Source organism: Cladophialophora carrionii (assembly GCF_000365165.1).
Source record: "Cladophialophora carrionii CBS 160.54 unplaced genomic scaffold supercont1.1, whole genome shotgun sequence".
NCBI lineage: Eukaryota > Fungi > Ascomycota > Eurotiomycetes > Chaetothyriales > Herpotrichiellaceae > Cladophialophora > Cladophialophora carrionii.
Genome location: NW_008481816.1, coordinates 1,541,148 through 1,563,088, shown reverse-complemented (window position 1 = coordinate 1,563,088; position 21,941 = coordinate 1,541,148). Strand labels below are relative to the sequence as shown.

General features: G+C 54.4%; 8 protein-coding genes across 8 annotated transcripts; 2 read left to right on the top strand and 6 right to left on the bottom strand.

Moving 5' to 3' along the window:
- Nucleotides 1-288: 288 nt before the first annotated feature.
- On the bottom strand, nt 289-1,966 carry G647_00558 (uncharacterized protein; the record flags this gene model as incomplete). The annotated part of the gene is made up of 3 exons (XM_008723961.1): nt 289-1,318; nt 1,387-1,742; nt 1,796-1,966. 3 exons carry the CDS (start codon nt 1,964-1,966, stop codon nt 289-291), a joined length of 1,557 nt encoding a protein of 518 aa, XP_008722183.1.
- Nucleotides 1,967-4,182: 2,216 nt separating this feature from the next.
- G647_00557 (uncharacterized protein) lies at nt 4,183-5,685 on the top strand (the record flags this gene model as incomplete). Its single annotated transcript, XM_008723960.1, has 1 exon — nt 4,183-5,685. The coding sequence occupies one exon, from the start codon at nt 4,183-4,185 to the stop codon at nt 5,683-5,685; it is 1,503 nt and encodes a 500-aa protein (XP_008722182.1).
- Nucleotides 5,686-6,654: 969 nt separating this feature from the next.
- Nucleotides 6,655-8,599, bottom strand: G647_00556 (uncharacterized protein; the record flags this gene model as incomplete). Its single annotated transcript, XM_008723959.1, has 6 exons — nt 6,655-6,749; nt 6,805-6,975; nt 7,027-7,489; nt 7,545-7,973; nt 8,021-8,320; nt 8,384-8,599. 6 exons carry the CDS (start codon nt 8,597-8,599, stop codon nt 6,655-6,657), a joined length of 1,674 nt encoding a protein of 557 aa, XP_008722181.1.
- Nucleotides 8,600-9,733: 1,134 nt separating this feature from the next.
- Nucleotides 9,734-11,856, top strand: G647_00555 (uncharacterized protein; the record flags this gene model as incomplete). Its single annotated transcript, XM_008723958.1, has 3 exons — nt 9,734-9,942; nt 10,009-11,293; nt 11,356-11,856. 3 exons carry the CDS (start codon nt 9,734-9,736, stop codon nt 11,854-11,856), a joined length of 1,995 nt encoding a protein of 664 aa, XP_008722180.1.
- Nucleotides 11,857-11,966: 110 nt separating this feature from the next.
- G647_00554 (uncharacterized protein) lies at nt 11,967-14,514 on the bottom strand (the record flags this gene model as incomplete). The annotated part of the gene is made up of 2 exons (XM_008723957.1): nt 11,967-14,469; nt 14,492-14,514. The coding sequence occupies 2 exons, from the start codon at nt 14,512-14,514 to the stop codon at nt 11,967-11,969; spliced, it is 2,526 nt and encodes an 841-aa protein (XP_008722179.1).
- Nucleotides 14,515-15,779: 1,265 nt separating this feature from the next.
- G647_00553 (uncharacterized protein) lies at nt 15,780-16,696 on the bottom strand (the record flags this gene model as incomplete). Its single annotated transcript, XM_008723956.1, has 2 exons — nt 15,780-16,456; nt 16,564-16,696. The coding sequence occupies 2 exons, from the start codon at nt 16,694-16,696 to the stop codon at nt 15,780-15,782; spliced, it is 810 nt and encodes a 269-aa protein (XP_008722178.1).
- A 517-nt stretch (nt 16,697-17,213) lies between these two features.
- On the bottom strand, nt 17,214-17,333 carry G647_00552 (uncharacterized protein; the record flags this gene model as incomplete). The annotated part of the gene is made up of 1 exon (XM_008723955.1): nt 17,214-17,333. One exon carries the CDS (start codon nt 17,331-17,333, stop codon nt 17,214-17,216), a length of 120 nt encoding a protein of 39 aa, XP_008722177.1.
- Nucleotides 17,334-18,986: 1,653 nt separating this feature from the next.
- Nucleotides 18,987-19,358, bottom strand: G647_00551 (uncharacterized protein; the record flags this gene model as incomplete). The annotated part of the gene is made up of 1 exon (XM_008723954.1): nt 18,987-19,358. One exon carries the CDS (start codon nt 19,356-19,358, stop codon nt 18,987-18,989), a length of 372 nt encoding a protein of 123 aa, XP_008722176.1.
- Nucleotides 19,359-21,941: the final 2,583 nt, after the last annotated feature.

Here is a 21,941-nt window from a genome sequence, read left to right as displayed (position 1 = left end):
AGGCTGAATCGGACACGGCCTGCAGAAAGACCGACTGCGCTGAACTGGTGATGGACGAGCATCGATGGCTAAGAGAGAAATAGGCCACCATGTAAGATATGGCATTTGGCATACCGGAAGCGCGTACTCTGACAGAGGAGATGTAAACAATATGCTCTGCATTCAGTGCTTGTCCATAACATGACATCAAGTTGGTGATCTAACCATATAGATATCTAAACAACGCTGGTAGTCGTGCAATCTTCTCATCAGACGCTGTAAGCTCTCGTAACCTCCACCTTTGGGAAACTAACGACCACCGATCTGTTTCTTGGAAACCGGGGGAATCCAGCATACGGCCAAGTTGATCCCAATAGTAATAACACCAACGATCCAGAAAGACTTGGCATAGTTGGTCTTCATGTACCTGAAGATGATGGCAAAGACGATGCCACCGAAGTTTCCAGTAGCACCAGTCATACCAGACACTACGCCGTTGGCGTGAGGGAGGACGTGCGGAACCAATGCGAAGTTGGCACCGTTGCCAGCTTCGAGGAAGATGGCCATGCCAGCAATGAGACCGAACATGGTGCTGGTATCATGTGGGTCGAGGACGCCGATGACGATAAGAAAGACACCGGTGATGATCCCCAGGGTGTGGATCCAGATCTTTTTGATCCAGACGTTTGGGAAGCGCCGGTACAGCAAGTCGGCGATGATGCCCCCCAGGGGCCGAGTAACCACGTTGAGGAGACCAAACATGGCCGCCCATTGGCCCGAGGTGGTTTGGCCGAGTTGCTTGAAGTTCTTCTGATAGTAGGTGCCAAGGATGGAGTTAATGGCCAACTCAGCACCAAATGAGCAGAAGTAGCAGAACGCTTGGACAAGGGTTTGTGGTGCAAACATGACTCTGAAGACTTGCATCATCGTTGGCTTGACGACAATTTCACCACGAGCGGTGTCGAGCATTTGTTGCTCGCTAAGTTGAGCCTCGTGGTCGAAGAATACAGACTGCTTGCGCTCTCCCGTCGCGTCGTACTGCATTTTCTCCCCTGCAGGCGGGCTACCCGTGCCAGAAGAGAGGGACGCGGGCTTGTCTGCGATGCCAACTTGAGGTCTGTCGACAATGGTAGCCTGCACACCATGAGCGGCTAGATTGGTCTGAGCGGCGTTATGGCGTTCGCTCCATTTACCAACAGGTGTATCTTGGCAGAGGAGAAGCAGGCCAGCGGCCACAAAGAGGATGACGATGCCAGGTACAATAAAGGTGACACGCCAAGCGACATGGGGAGTCAGCCCATCGCTAACGAGGGAGTCGTAGATGGACGGCATCAGGAAACTATACAGTTCGTCAGCATCCGGTCATCTAACAGTATGGCGGGCATAGGTGCGCAAAGGTGCACATACTAGGTGACGCCACCACCGGAATTACCGAAGCCAGCGGTGAATGCATTGGCGGTGCCAACCACGTTTTTGTCGAAGAAGCCGGTGCTCCACACCTGACAAGGAACGAAGCTGCCACCGAGAATACCGACGAAGAAGCGAACAGCGAATAGCTGGCTTTTGGTGTAGGCGGTTCCCGCCAAGAATGTAGGAATGGCACCGATGACGAGGCATCCAGTAAACGTCCAGCGTGGTCCGAAGTGGTCGCAGCAAGGCCCGGCTATCAATCGAACGAGCAGGGTGGCACAAAGGGCAACGATGTTCGAGTTCGCAACATCGACCTTGGTCAACTTGAGGTCCTTCTGGATGGTGTCGTGCAACTGATGCGAGTCAGCTCATGCTCACGGACACATAAGCGTGAGGTCTTGCTTACCAGTGGTGGGAACGCATACCATGACCAGAAGGCAATGAAGAAGCCAAACCACGAGAAGAAGAACACCCGGCCGTACATATTAAGGGGGTTTAGGAAGGGAATAGCCCGGGCTTTTCGAGTGATAGGATTGACCTCAGGGGCCCTGAAGGGCATGCCGATATCGACAGTCATCGTGTTGGTTCGACGTTTGTGTATCCGCCCGGTGTCGTTGTGGTTGTTGAGCTGCTCCCTCGTGTAGCGAGAGGAATGCTGAATGGGTTGACGGAAGCATTCCACCATGAGACATTAAAAGGTACATATACTGCTAGGGAGTCTGTTGTCGGGTCGTGGGGGACTCCCTTCCAAGCACTTCAGATCACAAATGACGTTCTTGTGCTTCTCCGGGGACGCAGTATAGATTCGCTTCGAGACTTCACTTTTACTGAAACAGCATATCCGCGGCAGATCTCTCGACGAGATCGATAGACTGTGGGCGAATCAGAGTCCTGGACATGTAAGCCACCCTCTTGATTTGGCCATAGGCTTGCTGATAACGGCACCAACATGGGTCTCACCTTTTCACAGCAGGACCCCCAGTCGATCAGTGAAGCTCCGAGGCCTGGTGTATAAATCCAAGTGTATGCAAATAGCTGAGCGTACACACGCTGTCAACTCACGATGGACACATGCCTCGGAAGTCTTCGACAATGTTGGAGACTCTTATCCTCGTGCCCACAGATGTCTAGATCCCTCTCAATCCTTTCACTTGGCCGTCAGCGGGAAGGCACAAAGAGGCATTAAATGAGCTGCTCTGACCCATCTGAGTATTGACTGCCAGGTGTGCAATAGCCTCCCAAGGCCAAGTATCGGATCGAAGTGCCGGTCCAGCATCCAGCGTCGATGACCGCGATAACTCGGCGTTGGTAGATCACAAAGCGGCATTGGTGGTGTTTGTGCAGCACTCGAATAGCTGGCCCTAGGCGCAGGGACAGCGTCAACCGTGGTCTGCCGTACAAGGCTTGACGCCTGAGAGCCTGATAACGAGAAAAGGTCAGCTATATTGAGGCAGGATTGACACCAGCCTCTCGGCTTGAGGTCTGGGGTTGAAGAATGTGCGGTTGTGGTTGGACATGGCTTATCTGTACCATGCGCATCCTGGTCCAACCTGGTGGAGCCTGCTTATCAGACAGCTCCTTTCTGCGATATCTTCGCGCTGTTGTTCACATGGGATTCTGATAAGAACCTGGCATTCTCTCGAAGACTTATATCGCTTGATGTTCTCCGCGGGATTGTAAATCAGATTGCCGACCTCAAATCCAGATCCTGTGATATCAGATCTCCAGCACCCACCTCGGGTACATGGGTTCGGTGCAGAGTCCACGGCCTGACACTGAGCCTTTCTCTCCGAATACATCGGCAACTGAGCTGTCAGGCATATGATAGCGAGCGTAACAACGCTCGGCGTTGTGTATGGCGACATCGAGGTCAAGAGCATGAAAGGGTGGTCGAGATAAGACGTGGCGAGAACCAATCAAAGAAGAAGTGAGAGACAGGTGAGAGATGGGCGGCTAAAGCAATTGGTCGAACTGCTCGCTGCTCACTTCGAGCTCACCCTGATCCTGCCGCTTTCAAACAAAACGAACTACGTACGACTCACCTTCCACACGATTACTTCCTCTTCACCCTCTACCCTCACCCACCGACACATCCTTCATATTACCTGAGTGTTCAGAAGAACGTAGGTGATAAGCGCGTGGGTCACCTCAATTCGACCACCTACACATTTCTTGACTGCACTCCAGCATGATGCTTTGAATTGTTTATAACTCCCGAGAACCCTCTTCCTCAGATTGCGAGACAAACACTTGACAGGCTCTTGCAATTATGCCTGGTATTCTCGCAGACGCCACACGTCCGCGGACACATTTCTATCTTTGACTTCCGACTGTCAGCGGAACGTGTGGGAGGATCGCAGCTAGCGAAAGCAGCGATAGGTGTTCGCAATATATCTACTGAGCCCTTCTCCCTGGGGGCCGAATTGTCCCTTGCCGAGAAAACAATAGGCAGTGCCAGCTGAATTCTCCGTGGTGCCTCATTCGTACCGGTCAACTATACTCGATGTCTGCCAGTTCTGAATCGTAGACTGAGGGAACGTGGCTTTTAAAACGCTCGCGATTTTGGTGGACATGCTCGGAGCGCTTGATGCTCGTCGTGGCGGTGAGCCGAGAAGACTAGTTGTAGCTGTTACCGTCAGTCTCTACCATGGTGAGTAAGCTCGGTGTTGTACATTCATGTCACAGGAAGGTCTTGAGATGGAGTCCACTCATCAAATGTATGCCGATCTCTTCTGGTGAAAGTTGTCACCAGAAGGAAGCAGTCGCGATCCCTTGGTATGACCGTCCTCTGATATGAAGCCTTTTCTCATTCTTGCAGCATTCGCCATCGTCGTTCTCGGCCTTGACATTTCAGCAAGGGTCGACCTCAGCAACAGCACAGGCTCTCCAAAACATCTGGCTTCTGGCTTCATCTACGGATTACCCGACGCACCCAGTCAAATCCCCGATCGCTTCTATACTGACATCGACTTCGGATACGGTCGCGCGGGTGGTGCTCGACTGGACGCTCCCGCCCGTGGCTGGATCTGGGGAATTGAGGAACATCGCGGTCGCCTGGCGTCGACGTTGTTGAACTACAATACTTGTCGAAAATACAACGCCAGTTTCATCCTGCTCCTGCATGATATCTGGGTTACGGATCATGCGAATTCGAGTACGGTCTGGCCCGGCGACGGCGGTGACTTGTCAGACTACGACCGCTTTGTGACACAGTTGCTGGCCGATATGGACGCCAACAATGCTCTGGACAGCGTTGTCTCGGACATCTGGAACGAGCCGGATCTGACTTTTTCTGGAAACGTCCGCAGGCCCAGTGGCTTGAGCTTTACGTGCGCACGCACAGACTCATTCGGTAAGTCGCCCTTAACACCGATTCCGCCATTGGGACCCTTTTATGCCTCAGACGTCGTCAAAATCTGGAGCAAACGTCGGGCAGGCCATAGGATCAACCATTGCTGGTATAGAAAGACCCAGCTGATTGGATCACAATCCCTCAGGGCGGACGCGTCCTATCCCTCTATTCTCATATCGGGACCGACGCTCACAAACCTGCCAATGGCCAACAACACCTGGTGGACATCCTGGCTTGAGGCTGTCTCGGGAAACAACACCGTTCCCGACCAATACGTGTACCATCTTGAGGGCGGTGTGCACGAACCGGGCAATGACCTTGTCTACGCCAATCAATCTCTCGCAGCTCTGTTAGCCCAGTACGGGTTGCCGGATCGCCCAAGCAATATCAACGAGTATGCTACGTCCGCTGAACAGCGTCCGGCTGGCGCTGCTTGGTGGATCTCGCGGCTCGAACGATACAATGCGATCGGTCTGCGCAGAAATTGGCTTGGCGACACCGAGTTGCATGACTTGATGGCGAACCTTCTTACCAAGTTCGACGATCCCGCAAACTATACTGCCACTGACTATGCCCCAGCTGCGGAATTTCAGGTTTACAAATACTACGCAACCAACATGACCGGCAATCGCCTCGCAACTCAGGGCAGCTCGGATGCATTATTCGATGTGTACGCCACGGTGGATTCAGGCGCAGGCACCACGCGGGTACTGGCTGGCTCGCGGGTGGCCTACCGCAGCTGGAACATCACGATCACGGGCCTTCCAGGGAGCCGAACAAGCCTGAATGTACGCCAGATGGCGTTTCCCGGAACATCGCAGTGGAGCATTATGGAGGCACCCCTGGACCTTGGTGATATCGAGGTGTCGGTGTCTGACGGGCGGACGAATCTGCCAGTGCACACCGACAATACCACTGCTTGGGTATTTGACTTCAGTGTCTAGCAGGGCACCTGTGGGAGAAGAAACATCTTCTCCAGCTCCTCCAGCTTTGCCTGGGGTTAGCGTATAGCCTACCAAGATTGTTCCTCAGGTCGGATGTCGACTTGTGATCAGCTCACAGCGCCTTTCTCGTACCGCAGCCAGTGTCAATATGTTGATTTGCTGTGCCGCTACAAGCTGAACCTGTTGGATCAAAGAGTTCCGCAATGAGGGCCGCTTTACCCGGTCGGTCGTCGTCGCGACCCTCTATCACGTCACCATGACATGGGTTAATATGTCCCAGCGACAGTGTATGTACAGTCAGATCCGCCAGTCGAACGTGTTTCAGAGAGCTCAAACTCTTCTTGGTCAATCGATGCTCTCCCACATAGTCGAAAGCGTACCAATACTCCTTTCTCGTCGTCCACCTGATTGAGAGCCGCCGACGTCCTGTGGTGCACGCACGTGTGCATGGTCCATGACACGGCCGATATCTGCGCTTCCGGGGAGCAGTAGTAGTTTGTCAATTTCTCATCATGCTTTCGGATTCGACATTATTCGAGATTCCTCTGTGCAGCTACCGCGGTGAGTTGTTAAAGATCCCAGCGTGGAACAGCAGAGGCGCCGATTGCGAAAAGTGTACCAGTAGTATGCTTAACAACTTCGCCCGTTCCACGTCCTCACGTGGGAGACGAGAACACGAGAGAGCCTACTTAGGGAGAAGGAAAGGGGATATCTGCAATCCGAACAGCTCAGTGAAATACTCTCTTCTAGGGAGAGCTGAGTCCAGTACCAGATGAGCAAGACAGCTGGACCCGGCCATGACCATCGCTAGTGGTCGCTCTCAGTAAAAGCCCCCGAGATCCTGACCCAAGGACATCGGGAACAATGGCATTTTGGGACCCGCGTGTGCTTAATCCAACTTCAAGTCGCCGGGTCTCCGAGAAGGCGGCCCCGAAGGGAGAGCGTGGAAGACATTGTATCCAAGGCAAATCACAATGCGACTGCGGCAACATCTCGATGTTCAGCACTGGCATGCTTCTCCGATGCTTCAATCTCTTTCTGAGTGGCTTGGCCTATGGCGAATTCTAGCATTCCTGTTAGCCAGACACAACGAGAGGTAAAACAGCACCGGCCACTTACGGTCCACTTTGGTGTGTTTGAACTTTCTTGCCGGGACATGATTCTCAAACATGAGATCAATCTCACCAAAGGAACGATCCTTGGTCTCGGGAAGGCGAAACCAGCACCAAATGTTGCAGAGGAGGTTGGTGCCTGCATAGAACAGGCCCGTCTTTGCACCCCAGTTCCAAGCTGGGTGGCAATGGTCAGCGGAGGGACAGCAACGGCGCAGGCCAAACTTACAATCGGCTGCAATCATCCGAGGCGTCACCGAGTTGTTGAAGATGCCCGTCAGATTGTAGACGAATCTTCCAATCACGATGGTCTTATACCTCAGTCTTCCCGACGGGGTCTCCGCGACGATGGGATAGCAGGCGGGTCCGACAGTGATCATATTGATGAGGGTCGAGACAACCAGCAAGATGCCAATGGCCAATTGGGCATGTTTGGATGAAGACCATCCGAGACCGCCGATCGCGACGAGGCAGAAAAACATGAGCGTCAAGCCTCCCATATAGATGGTCGCTCTCCCGAAATGAGGGAACATCAACCAACAGATGATGCCGCCAATGATATAGCAGGCGGAGAGGGAAATGTTGACGTCGAATGCTTGAAGTTCAGAAAAGCCGGCGGCTTCGAGGAACACGACGGAATAGCCAAGGATAGCATTGCCGCAAAGGATCTGTGCCGCCCAAACGACGCAGTTCTATCAAAAGCTGGGGTCAGTGAGGAGATTCCAGGCAAAGAGAATTCCAACTCACAATCTCGGTGCGACGCAAATTCGTTCCCCTAAACAACTCGAGGAAGCTAGCACCCTCCGTCTCGGCTCTTTCAAGTTCTGTGGTGTATTTGATATAGGCCAAACTGGCATCGACCTCCCTCTCCTTGTTGGGCGTTTCTTGCCTGAGGCGCTGCAAACTCCTTCGCGCAAGTTCGAACTTGCCGCGGCGAACGGCATTCCACGGAGACTCGGGGGCAAAGTAGGCGCCAATGAACAAGGGAACAGGCCAGACAAATTGGAGTGCAAAAGGCAGCCTCCAGCCGAGGTTGCCCTCGATGCCAGCAACAGCTCGTACGACGCCGGACGAAAGGAGGATACCTGCTCCCCAACACATGCAGACGTACGCCGTCACGTATGGCCGAAGGATTGTGGGGACGACTTCACAAGCATACGTCGTCGAGAGCGTCTGCTCCGAGTTAGCGTGTCCTCCTCGGTGGTATGATGGGCCTCACTGACCTGGAAGACACCCCAGGGGATCCCACACATCGCTTCGCCAAAGGCCAAGACCGAAAGCGAAGGCGCGAAAACGGGGATGAAGAGGACCACTGCCATCCAGACCATAAACACCATCATCGTGGGTCGACAGCCAAACTTGTCCTGGGTGTAGGCGTTAACCAAGAGGCCTGCCAGTTGGCCAACAAGGGCCGAATTTGATAAACCCGACTGCCACCTGGCCGGGATAACATGTTTCCCTGTTGTCGGGTCTTGGATGCCAAACCGGGTTCGGAACTGCGTTTGGCCATAGAACGACGTGATCTATACAACGGCAATCAGAATAACTCATGTTCCGTGTGGCCCACCGAGCATGGGGAGCCATACAATGACCAAGTCATAGCCTTCCATGACGAGACTGGTGGACAGGAGCATGGCCCAGAAGACCGCCTTCTTATACTTGGACAAGGCCTGGCGGATGGTGAGCTGCCTGTCAGCGGCATCGCTCTCTTGTGCATGGCGGACAAGTTCGAGAGTCTCGTTGTGGGTAGCATCTAAGATATGGCGCTCAAAGGCCGCTGGAACGACCTTCTCTGTCTCCATACTGGCAGCGGTGGGGTGCTGGGGTTGAATCGACAAAGGTAGGAGTGCTTTTGCAGGGAGCTCTAAGAGATGGAGATGTTGAACGCCGGGGGGCGCATGGTCGTTATATGAATGGCTATTATCCCAATACCTCAAGCGCGCTTGCTCCGCAGATCTGGTGTTCGACAAGGTGGTATGCAGGGGGGTTGCCCCATGGGGCTCGTCCGGGGGCACAGCCGGAAACCTTTCATCCCACCGGGCGCGGCGACCGAGTGGTCGTGCTCAATCTGGAGACGACGAACCTTCTCCATTGTGTCTCCAGTTTAGGGTGTTCGTAGCACCCGGGTCATGGCGCCGCTGTTCGACACAATCCTGCGATTGCACGCGGCGTTTGCTCAGCGAGCTCTCGACAGCCACTCCCCAGGATATGAAACAGGGAAGCAGTCTCCTCTTGGAATGGATCGTTTGTCCCAGGGCCGGAAGCGAGGTGGATGCGCCGCCGCTTTTTCCACACAACAAGCACGACTAGCTTCCTAGGCAATCAGCTGGAGCAACCGAGTATTCAAATGTGGCCAAGCATAAAGTTCGCTTGCTCGCGTACCCACGCGCTCCGCTGCCACGTTTCCTGGCTGGGGCTCTATTCGTTTTTACAGACGAAAGTCTGCGTTGAGTAAAGTGGTTCCAGAAACAGTCATGACGCGGTGGTCAGCATTGCAGCGTCGGTATTTCGCAAGTTCGCGAGACTCGATTTCAATAGTACTCCAAGTCAACACCGGGGGGGGCTCACCTCCGAAGGGGGTGGGCCGACGAGGCGATCCTCCGATGGGATGTCCAATAAGCGAAGAAGAATCATCACTGTTTTGTTTTGCCGGCATGTCGCTCGTGTGACGGGTCGAACTCCGGGGCAAGCATGACAGGGTACGAGTACTTCCAGAATCCCTACTGCATTGCTACAGTATGCCGTCGATCCGACGCTTGCCTCCGACGTCTTCCCATGGACAGTCTTCCGGTGGACTGGGGGGGAGCGAGGCTTTCGTCCGGCGCAAAGACTACCGGTCATAAATTGGCTCCTCGCGAATTTGTAACGTCAGGAGAGACGGTGCATATGTCGAGACGTTCGAGCCCGCGCCTCAGGCTCGAAAACATCTAGCTACTATGGCTTATCCGCAAGAGACCTTCACGCGGACGTCGCTAATTCCAGGATCTCTAATCTGGCAGAGGCGCGAAACAGCCGCCCGCAAGACTCTTCTCTACCAGCTCCAAGTATTGAAAGACACGGGTCGATATGATGCCTTCAAGCTGCAGTGGCATCCTTCATACGCCGATGCTCCTGACGTCTGGCCGATACCTAACCATCTCTTCTGGTATTTCCACCTGCCGAAGCTGTCATAAATGCGAATGGAATGTATTAATTAACGTGACCTATTCAGGGATTCGGACGTTGGCAAATGGATCGAAGGAGCATGCTATTTCCTCCACGACCATCCGAACCAAGAGATTTCTTCGGCCGTTCACGAGCTGACTCAAATGATCATCTCCGCCCAGCAACCAGACGGCTATCTGAACATCCACTTCACCGTCGTCGAACCCGGGAAGCGATTTACGAACATCCGCGACTTTCACGAACTTTACAACGCCGGTCATCTTATCGAAGCCGCTCTTGCGCATCATCGGCTCTACCAAAATAATGACCTTCTTGAACCTCTGCTCAAGTATGTCGAGCTCTTGTGCCGTACATTTGGACCTAAGGAAGGCCAGATACCGGGCTATCCAGGTCACCCGGAGATTGAGCTCGCGCTTCTTCGGCTGTGGCAGCGCACGAGGGACCCTAAACATCTCGAGCTTGCGAAGTACTTCATCACGGAACGAGGCAGACTTGGCGCCAACGGCGAGCATTACTATCGTGTCGAAGCAAAGGCACGAGGCGAAGGACCTCACGCGAGGATGCCGTACTGGGGCGGCGGGGACCCTCTCTGCTACTACCAGGCACACAAACCGATCACCGAACAGAAGACAATCGAGGGACATTCCGTACGCGCCATGTATCTTCTGACTGCGGTCTCCGACTTGGTAGGCATGGAACCGGCCACGACCGCATGCTTGAAGGAAGCTGTCTACAGACTGTGGCACAACATGGTGGGGTGCAAAATGTACGTGACAGGGGGCATCGGCGCCATCAAGCAATGGGAGGGATTCGGTCCGGATTATTTCCTGCCGCAAGGGACCGATGAAGGCGGCTGCTATGCCGAGACCTGCGCGGCCATTGGTGTCATGATGCTTGCCGACCGCATCTTGCAGTACGACTTGGACCGCCAGTTCAGCGACGTGATGGAGCTGTGTCTCTACAACGCCGTGTTGACGGCCATGTCGCACGACGGGACCAAGTTCACGTACGTCAACCAGCTGGCGTCCAGTGAACCAAATCCGTCGACCCGCGAGGAGTGGTTCACGTGCGCCTGCTGTCCGCCCAATGTGCTCAGGTTGCTGGGCCAGGTGGGCGGCTACATATACTCGCGCGCCGAGGGTCAAGAACAGGTGAATGTTCATTTGTACATCCCCAGCGAGCACAGATTCCAGTCTGGCGATGACCACCCGGTGACGTTGGTTCAGAAGAGCGATTGGCCGTGGAAGGGACAAGTCGAATTCGAACTGAAGACCGAGTCGTCGCGTGTCAGCGTGGCTCTCCGAATCCCAGGCTGGGCCAGATCGTGGAAGGTAAGTCACACCCAGCATCCTCCAGTTCCACCACAGAAAGCTCGAGGCTGACGTTTCCTCAGATCAGTCCTTCGCCGCCGACGACAGACCTAGAGAAGGGATACCTGATTCTTCCTGCTGATTGGGTGGCCGCCAATCCTCGCTTTACCCTCACGGTCGACATGTCACCTCGCCTGGTCGCGCCTCATCCCTACACGAATCAAGATATCGTCGCCCTAATCCGCGGCCCCATAGTGTACTGTGTCGAGGATGTCGACAACGCGTGGGTGAAAGATCATTTCAAAAGCGTGCAGCTTGACCCGGCATGCTCAGTGGGGGAGAAGGTCGTGAGCGATGCGACCACGGGGGATCAATACGTGGCACTCACGGTCGCCAAGGACGCAAGCATAGTCAGGAGGGATCTCATCCATGCTGAGCCGGGAGTCGATGTTGATCTCTTAGATGGCGCGGTTCGCGCAGGTGGCAGCGTCATCGACGAGTTGAACTTCATCCCCTACTACTTCCGAGCGTCTCGTGGTGGCAGCGGACAAATGAGAGTTGGTTTGAAAAGATGGCATAGATAGACGACGCAAGCGACTCCCATATTGTAGACTAGACGATACACGGGCGTATCTCCTCCGCACACGCAATACACTTGACTGCGGCCAAAGGGAAAACATATCACACGAAGGGTTTATACTGCCGGAGCTGTCACCTCTGCTCCTGCAGGATTAGAATCCACGCCAAACTTCGCAGTCGCCTTTTCCAGTCGACTGAGAACTCCGATCCAGTACCCGGTCAGCCCCCGCCAACCTCTCAACGTGCTCAGCAATTTTTGGCCTTCTGCGAGCACTTTCCGAGGCCCCTTGGGCCCAAATAAGTCGCCGACCCCGGTGAGATTCGCGTGCATGTAATCGCCCTGCCGCACGAATTGTTGCACGAGCTCGTCATCCGTGGGTCGATCGATCAAGATGATGTCACAGACGTCAGGAGAAGGCGAGGAGGGCTCGGAGGGGAAAGACGTTCCGCCCGAGCGAGCTCGCGGACCAGGTTTCCCAGACTGGACGGGTTTTTTGGTAGAGAATGCGCCGAGGGCCCATAGCAGCAGGGCCGCGAATGCTACCGCCGTGGGTTCGTAGAATCCGTTGACGGAGTACAGCCGGACATGCCAGAAGAGAACGCCGGCGTGGATGGCCGCCAGACGAGCCTTGTACTGATCCTGCAAGGCCCACCTCTGAATCAGACGGCAATGTTCTTCGGCTTCTGCCGATGACACGCATGGGAACAAGCGGATCGCATCTTTGCTGGAGCGGATAAGGTGGTGGGAAAACAGGATGATATCGCGCATAGGAGCAAGGAGTATGACTCGTGCCAAGTGCAGATGGAGCACCGTCGGGTGTTCCATTCCACAGGCCGCTCCAATCGTTTCATTGGCCCTCCAGTGCAATATATCCAGGCAGTCACAGGCAGAATTCCTCCACCTATTGAACAGCGGCACCGAAGGTGGCCAGACTGGGCTTCTCGGCTCAATGTCATGACTTGCTTGCTTCTGTGCCGAAGGCTCCAACTTTGAAAGGCTCTGAGTGACCGTCGCTTCGACCTCCCTCGTTCGGTGGATTAAGCCATGGATCAGTAGTATGCGACTAAACTCTCCCAGATTTGGGAGGTGCCGCTTGTCGATGTAAAGGTTCCGTAACGCCTCAAGCAGGGTCGGCGTGCCGGTAATTCCGGAGGCTGCCAGTTGATTCCAACTGGGTACGTCCTTGGCAGACCACGCGCTTTCAGGGCAAGGGAGCTGCACAGCCGTGGCATGGTCGAGGCTCAAATGTGGTGGCTGTTGAAACTGAAACGCCCACATGCAGTCCAGCAGCCAAATGCAGAACCCTGTCCGGATCACTTCCTCGTTCTTGACCCAAGCTATCCACTCCGGAAAGGCATTGTGATGGCGTCGACCAGGATCGTTGGCAGGCTCTTGCGGAGCCCAACTGTCGCGGCAAAACTTGGTTGCCTGATAAAGTGAGGACGACGCAGACGCATGAAGACCCTCCACCTGCGTGTAGCCAGCACCGACGGCGTGCAACAGATGTACTTGGGCCAGGGTTTGCGGGTTTTCTGGAGACCAATCCTTCCGTTCATTTCTGACAATCAGGTATCTCCTGACAAGTTCGTGCATTGATAGCGTGAATATCTCCGTCTCGTCGCTGTCGACGAAACAACTGCCGAGAGCCATCATGGCCAGCAGGAGCACACAGGGGCCGGATTCGACTTTGAACGTTGGAAAATGGAGAAATGGCATTGTCGGATCAAATTGTGAAAAATAGTTAAAGAGCAGGCCCTCCAAGGCCGGTCTCGTAGGGAACTCAGATGGCAAAAACGGCTTGAAAAGAGTCGTCTCCAGGCACAGTTGACGGTGCAGGGTACATAGCATGTCATGGACTCCATCGGAGAGCGTCAACCGAGAATCTGGACACGGTGTGATCGGAAAGCGGTATTCCAGTGAGAATTCAAGGTCTTCAACATGCTCCAGAAACCTGGGCCTTGACCCGATTTTCCGACGCTTCGATCTCGGGAGCCTTCCAGCATCTCCGTCAACGTAATACTCGCCACTTTCCACGGTCGACTTGTCGACTACGTCGGAAGAGTCGGGGTTAGGCGAAGTCTGCTGAAAGTTTACTCTGTCTACCACTTGGGGCGGGTTTTGCTGAGCAACGATATTCGAGAGCAGATCATTTGCCGGGATTTCCACATCATGCTGCTGTGCGGGACTCACGAGGTCAATGCTCGGTGAAAATGAGAAATCGCCTGACAAGAAGCCGAACAGATTGTTGAGGTCATCATCACTGAAGCTGGTCATATCCGCCTGGAGCCAATTGATTGTCGACAGCGCTTTTGTCGTCCAGTTTGCGGCTGGTGTAGTCGCATTTTCGCCGACAGAACCATACAATGCAGCGTCCTGAATGCCGTAAGATGGCTGCAGGCCTAGTGTTCCGGCATCGAGGTAATGTGGTGCACTGGGCGCATGTGGTGGCGGATTGGCTAAACGGTCATACTGCGCCTGTGGCGACACGGGAGCGAAGCCAGAGAAGTCATGCGGTTCCCGTCCCATTCGACGCTGTGGTGCCAGTGGAGAGGAAGAGTCGCGGCCGTCGTAACCATGTTGCTCCTGCAGGCCGATCGGGTTGGATGGGACTGGCCGACTGTTGTTCGTAGGGTACACACATTGCAAATTCTTCGCGCCACATCTTGCGCAAGGAAGCGTGCCGGTGCAGCGAGATTTCATTAAAGCGCAGGCTGTACAGGCTCTCTCGCCGCGCTGCAAGAGAGAAGCACCGTTCGACCGGTGAGTCTGTTCATGCTTGTCGAGGCCGTCCTTGCGGTGGAAGGCCTTGGAGCACTTGTCGCAGCGGAATCGAGGGTCTTGGTGAGATTGTTCATGGCGCCTCAAATGCTCTTGTCGGCCGAAAGTCTTGTTGCAAAGCGAACACTGATGGTCTTTCATTCTGGAGCCAACAGAGCTAAGCCACGGCTTCCGCTCGAAACCCCTTCTGCGAAACCAGCTCGAGTTACTGGTGATTGCTATCGGTCCGTCGAGCCACAGAATGGGTCATCGATGACCACTGGCCCTTCGAACTCGCCAGGACCAGCGAGGGTTGAGACTGGGAGGGAAGAAAATGAGCCTGACCATGATGAGCATAAACCCGCTGTGGTCGGAGGGTGAGAATAGGGCGGCGTGACCCTTGGCCGGATCCGGGGTGAGGCGCAGGGAGATTTTGCTCACCTTGGCACAAGCCGGTCTGTAGTTGCGACACAGCCACTTGACATTCGATAGAGCTCTCAATTCGATCACCACGAGACCTACTCGTATATTGCCCGCCGTCCTGTGTTGGTTGTGATGCTCCTACAGAAAATATCTTGCGCAACGTCGAGGACCCAGAAATGTTTTCTGATTGAGGGATTTATCGCGTCATGATGCTGTCCGTCGCAGGTCGACTGTACCATTCAACAGTCAAAGACTTTATCATCATCCCAAGCAAGGACCGGTAAACGGCCTCTTCCCTAGGTAGTCCAGTGCCTTTATTGCAACGACGTCTTAGAGACGATTACATCGTCAGGTAGTCGGAGTGGAATGCAAAATGCCAAAAAAAAGACGGCAAGAAGCGCCACTGAACGAACAGACAGATTACAGACTTCCCACCTGTGGTCTTGATTTTCAACCGCTAGCTCATAGCCGGTCATATGATTCATTCATTTTCTGTACGCGTAATATCAGTACGACCCATATCCGGGAAGATGAGTATAACACAGGGCCAGCGCCTCGATAGCCACCTCCTCCAAAGCCCGTAGAAAGGATAACCGAACGGCGCGACAGCACTTTGCGTTGCTTTTGCTTCCCAACCTATGAGTATGTCTGTCGAGGACCCCTCATGCATAACCTTCTGAAACACGCAGAGGACACTCATATCCGGCGGTCCCTGGAGGGGAAGCCGCAAACCAATAGTCACAGAATTCAAGAGGCAGAAGCGAACTTCTTTTTCCTTGCCTCCGCGGCTAGGCGATCTGCTTCCGACGAGAAAGCGCCCGATTGCTTACTGACACCGGTCGGCTTTTCGCCTGTTCTGCGCCGTGAATTGTCTCGCCCACCTCGTCCATGGAAGCGGCCACCACGACCTCGTGCACCTCGTCCGCCGAAGCTTTTCCTTAGAGCTGGATCATCCATAGCACTCGTTTCCTCAGTCCTGCCTCGCTTCCTTGAGCCGCGTTCACGCTCCTCCGGAAGGGCCTCGTCCAATTTGCCCATCGCCGTCTGGCCTGTGCCGAAGCGCTTCGCGCGCTCCAAGGCCTTCTGTGCATCGGCATCGGTAGCACTCTCTCCTGTCTCACCGTTGGCACCAGGGGCGCTGGTGCCAAATCGTTCAGCCCTGGCCTTGCGCTTGGCCATCTCAGCGTCCATCTCAGAGTGCGGCAGATTCAAAGAGTATGACGCCGAGTTCGCGAGTGCAGTATCCGTATTAGCAGAGGGGGAGTCGGCGGGCTCGTCGGCAGTCGTGGGGGCTGTAGCTGCAGGTGCGGCCTCTACAGGTGCGGCTTCGTCAGGCGCGGGTTGCGAAGCAGGCTCAAGTGCGGGTTCTGGCTCTTGCACGGGAGGCGCGCTGGTGGACTCTGCTGGGGGGGCTTTCTCCGCTTCTATACAGGTACATGTCAGCGTCAGACCATTCTGGATTTGACGCACGCAGAGTGATCGAGGAGGTTTGCTTTGCCGCGCACTTGCGCCAACACCAGTGTATACATACCATTCTCTTGTGCCGTCTTGTCTGCTTCATTCAGTCTCGCGACGAGATCCGCCTTCTTCCCTGAGTGCGGTAAACTTCGCGACTTCAGGATCTCTGTCAGCTCGGCAACCGTTTTCTTAGAGTAATCGACCATGGCTGCTGCGAAATGGAAGACGCGCCGCCGTCGCAGTTGAGAGGCGGTTTAGGATAGTGGATTTACCCTAGGTGACCGCTCAGGACCAAATCGCGACCTTGCCAACGTGATCGTTCACGAGTGCAAATACGATGCGCCGACTGTAGCTCGCAATAGTGTTGTTATATTTCTTTGCTTGGAACGCGTCTTGGGGGACGAGGCTGCTGGCGAGCATCGACCGTAAGAATCCCCGGCTGCTTTAACCCGTTACTGTCGACATATACGTCATTCTAACAATTGAGCTGCTCTAAGCCATTTTCAGCTAGCGCCTCATTGCAGCGTTTCGTCTCTGTCTCGAGTATGAAGCTTTGCACCATCTTCCACACACACAGTCAAACAAATATGGTGAAATATGGCAAGTCGTTTGGCGCCATCCACTAGGAGAAGATGATCCGCGATGTTGTCGGTTCGGTCAATAATGAACCCAGCAATTCGCTGCCATATCGGCGCGTTCAACGTTTGCTCCAATCTGGCATCCTCATTCAGCCTGTAACGAGTGTCGAAATTTCCACGCACAAAGTCTCAACAAGCCACTGCTCCAGTTGATGTGTTGGCAATCGGACGACCCGTACGGCAAGCTAGCAGTTCCCACCATCATAGAAACGAGCCGCGATGCGAGGTCCACCACGCCATTCAGACACGCCATGTATTCTTCATCCATCCTCTGATTTCGTTCCCTTCGCTCTGAACTCAGTCGGCCCGTGATCTGCTCTCTTGAAAATTAAAGGTGCATGAACTCTGCAACTTCGAAGACGTTACAGTGCGATCTAGGAGATATGTTTTAACCGCCGTCATGCAGTGCACGAGTGCATTCTTTGCGATAATAAGCCATGCATATGACGGTGCGAGGGCCGCAAGACCAGGACGACGCTGTGTCTTTGTTCGTCTCTCCAGCAGACGAAAAGATTCATCCGCAGTGCTGAGCTCGATTATGCACTTCTGCAAGCCGAAGACTCCGCGCGCTTACTTAGCCACATCCGATCGGCTGCTATGGCATTACGAAGAACACGTACCATTGAGAATGATCCAAGTGACAATGCTGAGGTCGTTAGTCTAGCTGCCCCAGGCAGCCTGATGACTGGTATCTTAGACGGGACGCCTTCGTTCACTAAAGGCAGTTCTAAGTCTGGAGGCAATCAGTTCGAGTGGATCTGGAAGTGCCGAGAGTTTTATGATTGTTGAATCTCAGGTAGCTGATGGCCATGGACGTGGTAGATGTTGAATGACATCTCTCGTCGACATAACACCGTTCCACAATACCGAAGAACGTCCTTTAATGCCACCTGGCTTTTTGAGTTGATACCCATATTCTCGCCCCTGGGCTTGGCTGTCAACCGTGCTTTCCATGAATGACAAGATGGGCATGCTCTCCCTCACAGGGGACTTGGTCCACACAGATGCCGATAGTTTATCCTCATGGCTGTCATGGAGATCGAGGCGTTTGCCAGGTGACGTCCAGAATACACAACTGCCTTCAGAGGCGCAGGGGTCCGAAGGAGAAGTCCCCGCGGTCAGAACGAGAGCATGGAGGGACATTATGGCGCAGCTGTGACCAGCAGATCGGGATGTATTGGCATCAGGCTACGGGGAAGCCATTGGCTGTGTACATGGGACAGTCTATTGCGGCCCGTTTCTCCATCTCCGAAGGTAATCGTGCTTCTCTACCCACGGTCTGGATGCTGTACGCCGGAGGCCGGAATTTATTTTACTCCTCGTGCAAATTGCGCCAGCCTCGCCTTCGGGTAGATACTGGTGCCGACGCAGATCCAAGGGATTGACTATAGACAGAAGTGTCAAGAATTCGAGACGTTACCTGATCCAGTGTCTCAGCCGCATTCGCCTCAGCTGGAATGGTCCTCTAGGACCCAAGGCTGAGGACCCCAGGCACGCGCTATACCGCATGCGGCAGGCGGTTGGCCCAGTTGTGGACCGAATTGTCCAGATGCTGCCCGCGCATCACTTGTGACATGAAGCAAGACTGTCATTATTACCCTTCCGTGTGCTGGCGAAAGGAGTTGAGCCAAGAGTAATCTGGCTTCGTTTAGGTCATACTCCGTGTTTGACATCACTTTCTGGTCTGCGACTAAACTACCATTCTGAGCGGACTTCAACAGCGACAGAGGCGTTCTCAATCAGAGCTGTATCTCAGGATGAGGCTTTCGAGTTACGCAGCCGCTAGCCATTCGTCCCACAATCGAGACTGGTAAGGTTCTCCGCTGAGGCCTCAACCTACCGCCTACCTGGGCGGACTTTATTCGTCGTCAGAGAATGCCCCTGCCTTTCGTCTCCGCTCCAGGCTCTCCTTTGACCACACCTCCTCACGGACATAGTTGCTGTCTTGGAAGGCGGGAGTCTTGTCTGAAAGGATAATCCATGGCTGTTTGTCGGAAATCCAAACGTGGGCATCAGGCGGCCAAGCGTCTGGGTTGTCCAATGTCCCGACATCGACGATGCGGATAGAGTCCTTCACACGCGCTTTGATTTCGCCCGCGTTGTAAACACTCCAAACAGCGGTCTTGCATGTAGCGCACCGGGCGATACGTTGACCGGCACCACTTGCACTCGGCACTGTAGTCCATTCCGGCTCGCCCTTGAGCAATCTCAACCTCTCCGTCTCAATCATAGCGTGGAGAGCGAAGGAAGCTCCAGTCTCCCGCTGGCACCATCGACAGCTGTGTTGTTTCAGCAGGAGACGAAGAGCTTGGTGGCGTTCTCTAAAACTCACTGACAGCAATGGACAATCATGGGCTCTGTTGTCATGGAATAACGGACTTCTCCACAAATACACCCTCCTTCGATGGGAAAGACGACTCCTTGTGGCGCCATGGTGCGGACTTGGGGCGTCAATGGAGTTGTCGAGCAGAGAAGTCCTACAAATAATCACTATCGCTTGTGGTTGGCCCCGCACCCGGCCTGGCAGGAGGTCGAACATCTGAGATCATCGTCGCTCGATGAATCAGCAGATCGGGTAGAGCTGCTTTTACGCGGTCTTGAGTTGGGACCCTCGGGGATTTCGAGCCAACAGGATCCCCGGACCCCGAGACGGGCTGCTCGTAAGCGCATCCTATCAAACGTTCTCAGTGTCAAGATCAGCCACAAACAGACGATATTGTATCGTCTCTGCACTCTTATTGGCGCATGGCCAGGAAAATCGCTGCTGCACGAGGAGGAAAGCGGGAAAGAAAATGCAGGTCTGGAAAGTTCGCTTCGGAGGATTTGGCAGCCACAACGTCCTGGGGGCTTGCAGCACGCACGCTAAGGAGGTGCTTGCTGCATCGGTGACTTGCAGAAGCACGTTTGAGGTCTGTGACTGCGTGCAGTAGCTACAGTGACCAGCATTTTGTCACCCCATCATTGGGGATCTGAGAAGATTGTCAGATGCGTTTCATACTGGTGGAGAAGACTGCAGAGCGGCTACGGCTGTGTTCCGGAGAGGCATACGCAAGGAACAAACAGCCGACGAGGAAGTACCTCAGTACACCGTAGTCATACTTCTGGGGCGCAGAACAGGAGACGGAGGTTTTGCGGCACATCCTTTTCTTCAAAACTTGTGGCTGGCTCAAGCCGAGCAGGCGAGACTTTTGTGACGACTCAATCAGATGCCCGGTTGAGCATACGAGAGCAGATTGTCAAGCCCCGAAGGACGCGTGCCTTCGATCCGCCGAGGGTAGTGGCCCGAGCCTTCCCAGAAAACTCCCAGCGGCCTCCCAGCGGTGCCTTACTGGTGCCCGGCGCTGCCTGCGTATTGCCACTAGGCGAGTCTTATACGCTATTGTGCACGAGATTCTCAGCTGTCGCCACCTGCGGCAGACCAAACCCGAATCCTACGCCCCGGTCCTGCTTCCCCTCAGGTCTCCACTCCGCGGCAGCTCCTTCTCCCAAGCCTCACTTCAACCTGATTACTGGCTCACATTTCTTTCACATTTTTTGCCCGTCGCTCTCTGTTGGATAGCCGTCTTTCAGCGGCCCCAGCGATGTCTGATTCTACTCCATTCTGGGAACAATACGAGGGCACCAGTCAGTCAAGAGCCGTCCACGCTGTCCACTCCGACGGCCGCTGATCGAAGCGTCGCCACATGATCCTCCGTCCCCGTGTGATCCCCATCCCGCGCTCACTGAGGCCTTTTTGACGGTCTCTGGCAGTCGGCCTTGCCTTTGCATAACGGTTCTGCCTATGACGCCGCTCAAGAGCCACCTGCCGACTAGATTGGTCTTCCGCACATGACCCGTAAAGAAGGCCCAAACCAGCAAGACGCACCACGCACACGCACACGCACACGCACGACATCTCTCGGCCTCGCCTGCCTAGCTGCATAGTCGGTACGTAGTCGTTGTATTCTTGACCACAATACAGGTGGCCATGAGAGCTCCATCTGGATGGTCCTACCAAATCGGCGGCTATCTCAATTAGTCTTCCTGCTCCAACTGGGCGCGGGAGGAGCCATGGAGACAGTCGAGACAGACCTCAGATGGGGTCTGGAGTCGGAGACCCCAAGTGGTTGACGCCTTGCAAGCTCAACATTGAATACGACACATGTGCGGCCCATCTAGCGCCCCCACACGTTGACACCATGCAGCCTGTGGATAGACACTCTCTGATCATGAAGCAAGCCTCAGCATCAGCCCGTTGGAGGATTCGAGTGCTTTTGTGCTCGTGCCAACTAAGCCGAACTCGCTTATCCCGCCCTCGTTACAAGATGGCTGCATGATCCGCCCACTTTCATGCAACTGTTTCCCTCTTGAGCCTTTATCATCCCAGAAAGACTTTGCCTCCAACCTGCTTTTTCATTATTTCTTGTCTCAAACACGCGGCCGCTGCGCAGACCGCAGTGTTCATTGCGGTGTCACGTGCCTCGGCCAGGGCCACCGTGTACTATTTTTCGCCCACCTTACAGTAGCCTCGGTCTTCGCCGAGCATAGAGGCTTGTGTGGCGCGTACTGTCGATCAGAGTCCACGACTATACTATTCCCGTGGCATCCAGAGGACCTTGACACTTACTTGTCTCGGGCACAGTGCCTTGTGCGACACCTTACTCGAGTCACTTTTGGAAAGAATTATCTGACGATACCATTTCTCGGTCTTCACTAGACGCTGGCGGCTGGAGACCAGTTTTTGACATCTACTACTTCGGCTCGAACAACGACTCGACCTGGATGTCGCAGCCTCAAACGTGAGGATCACGGGATGAGCCCAATGTGTCTATTG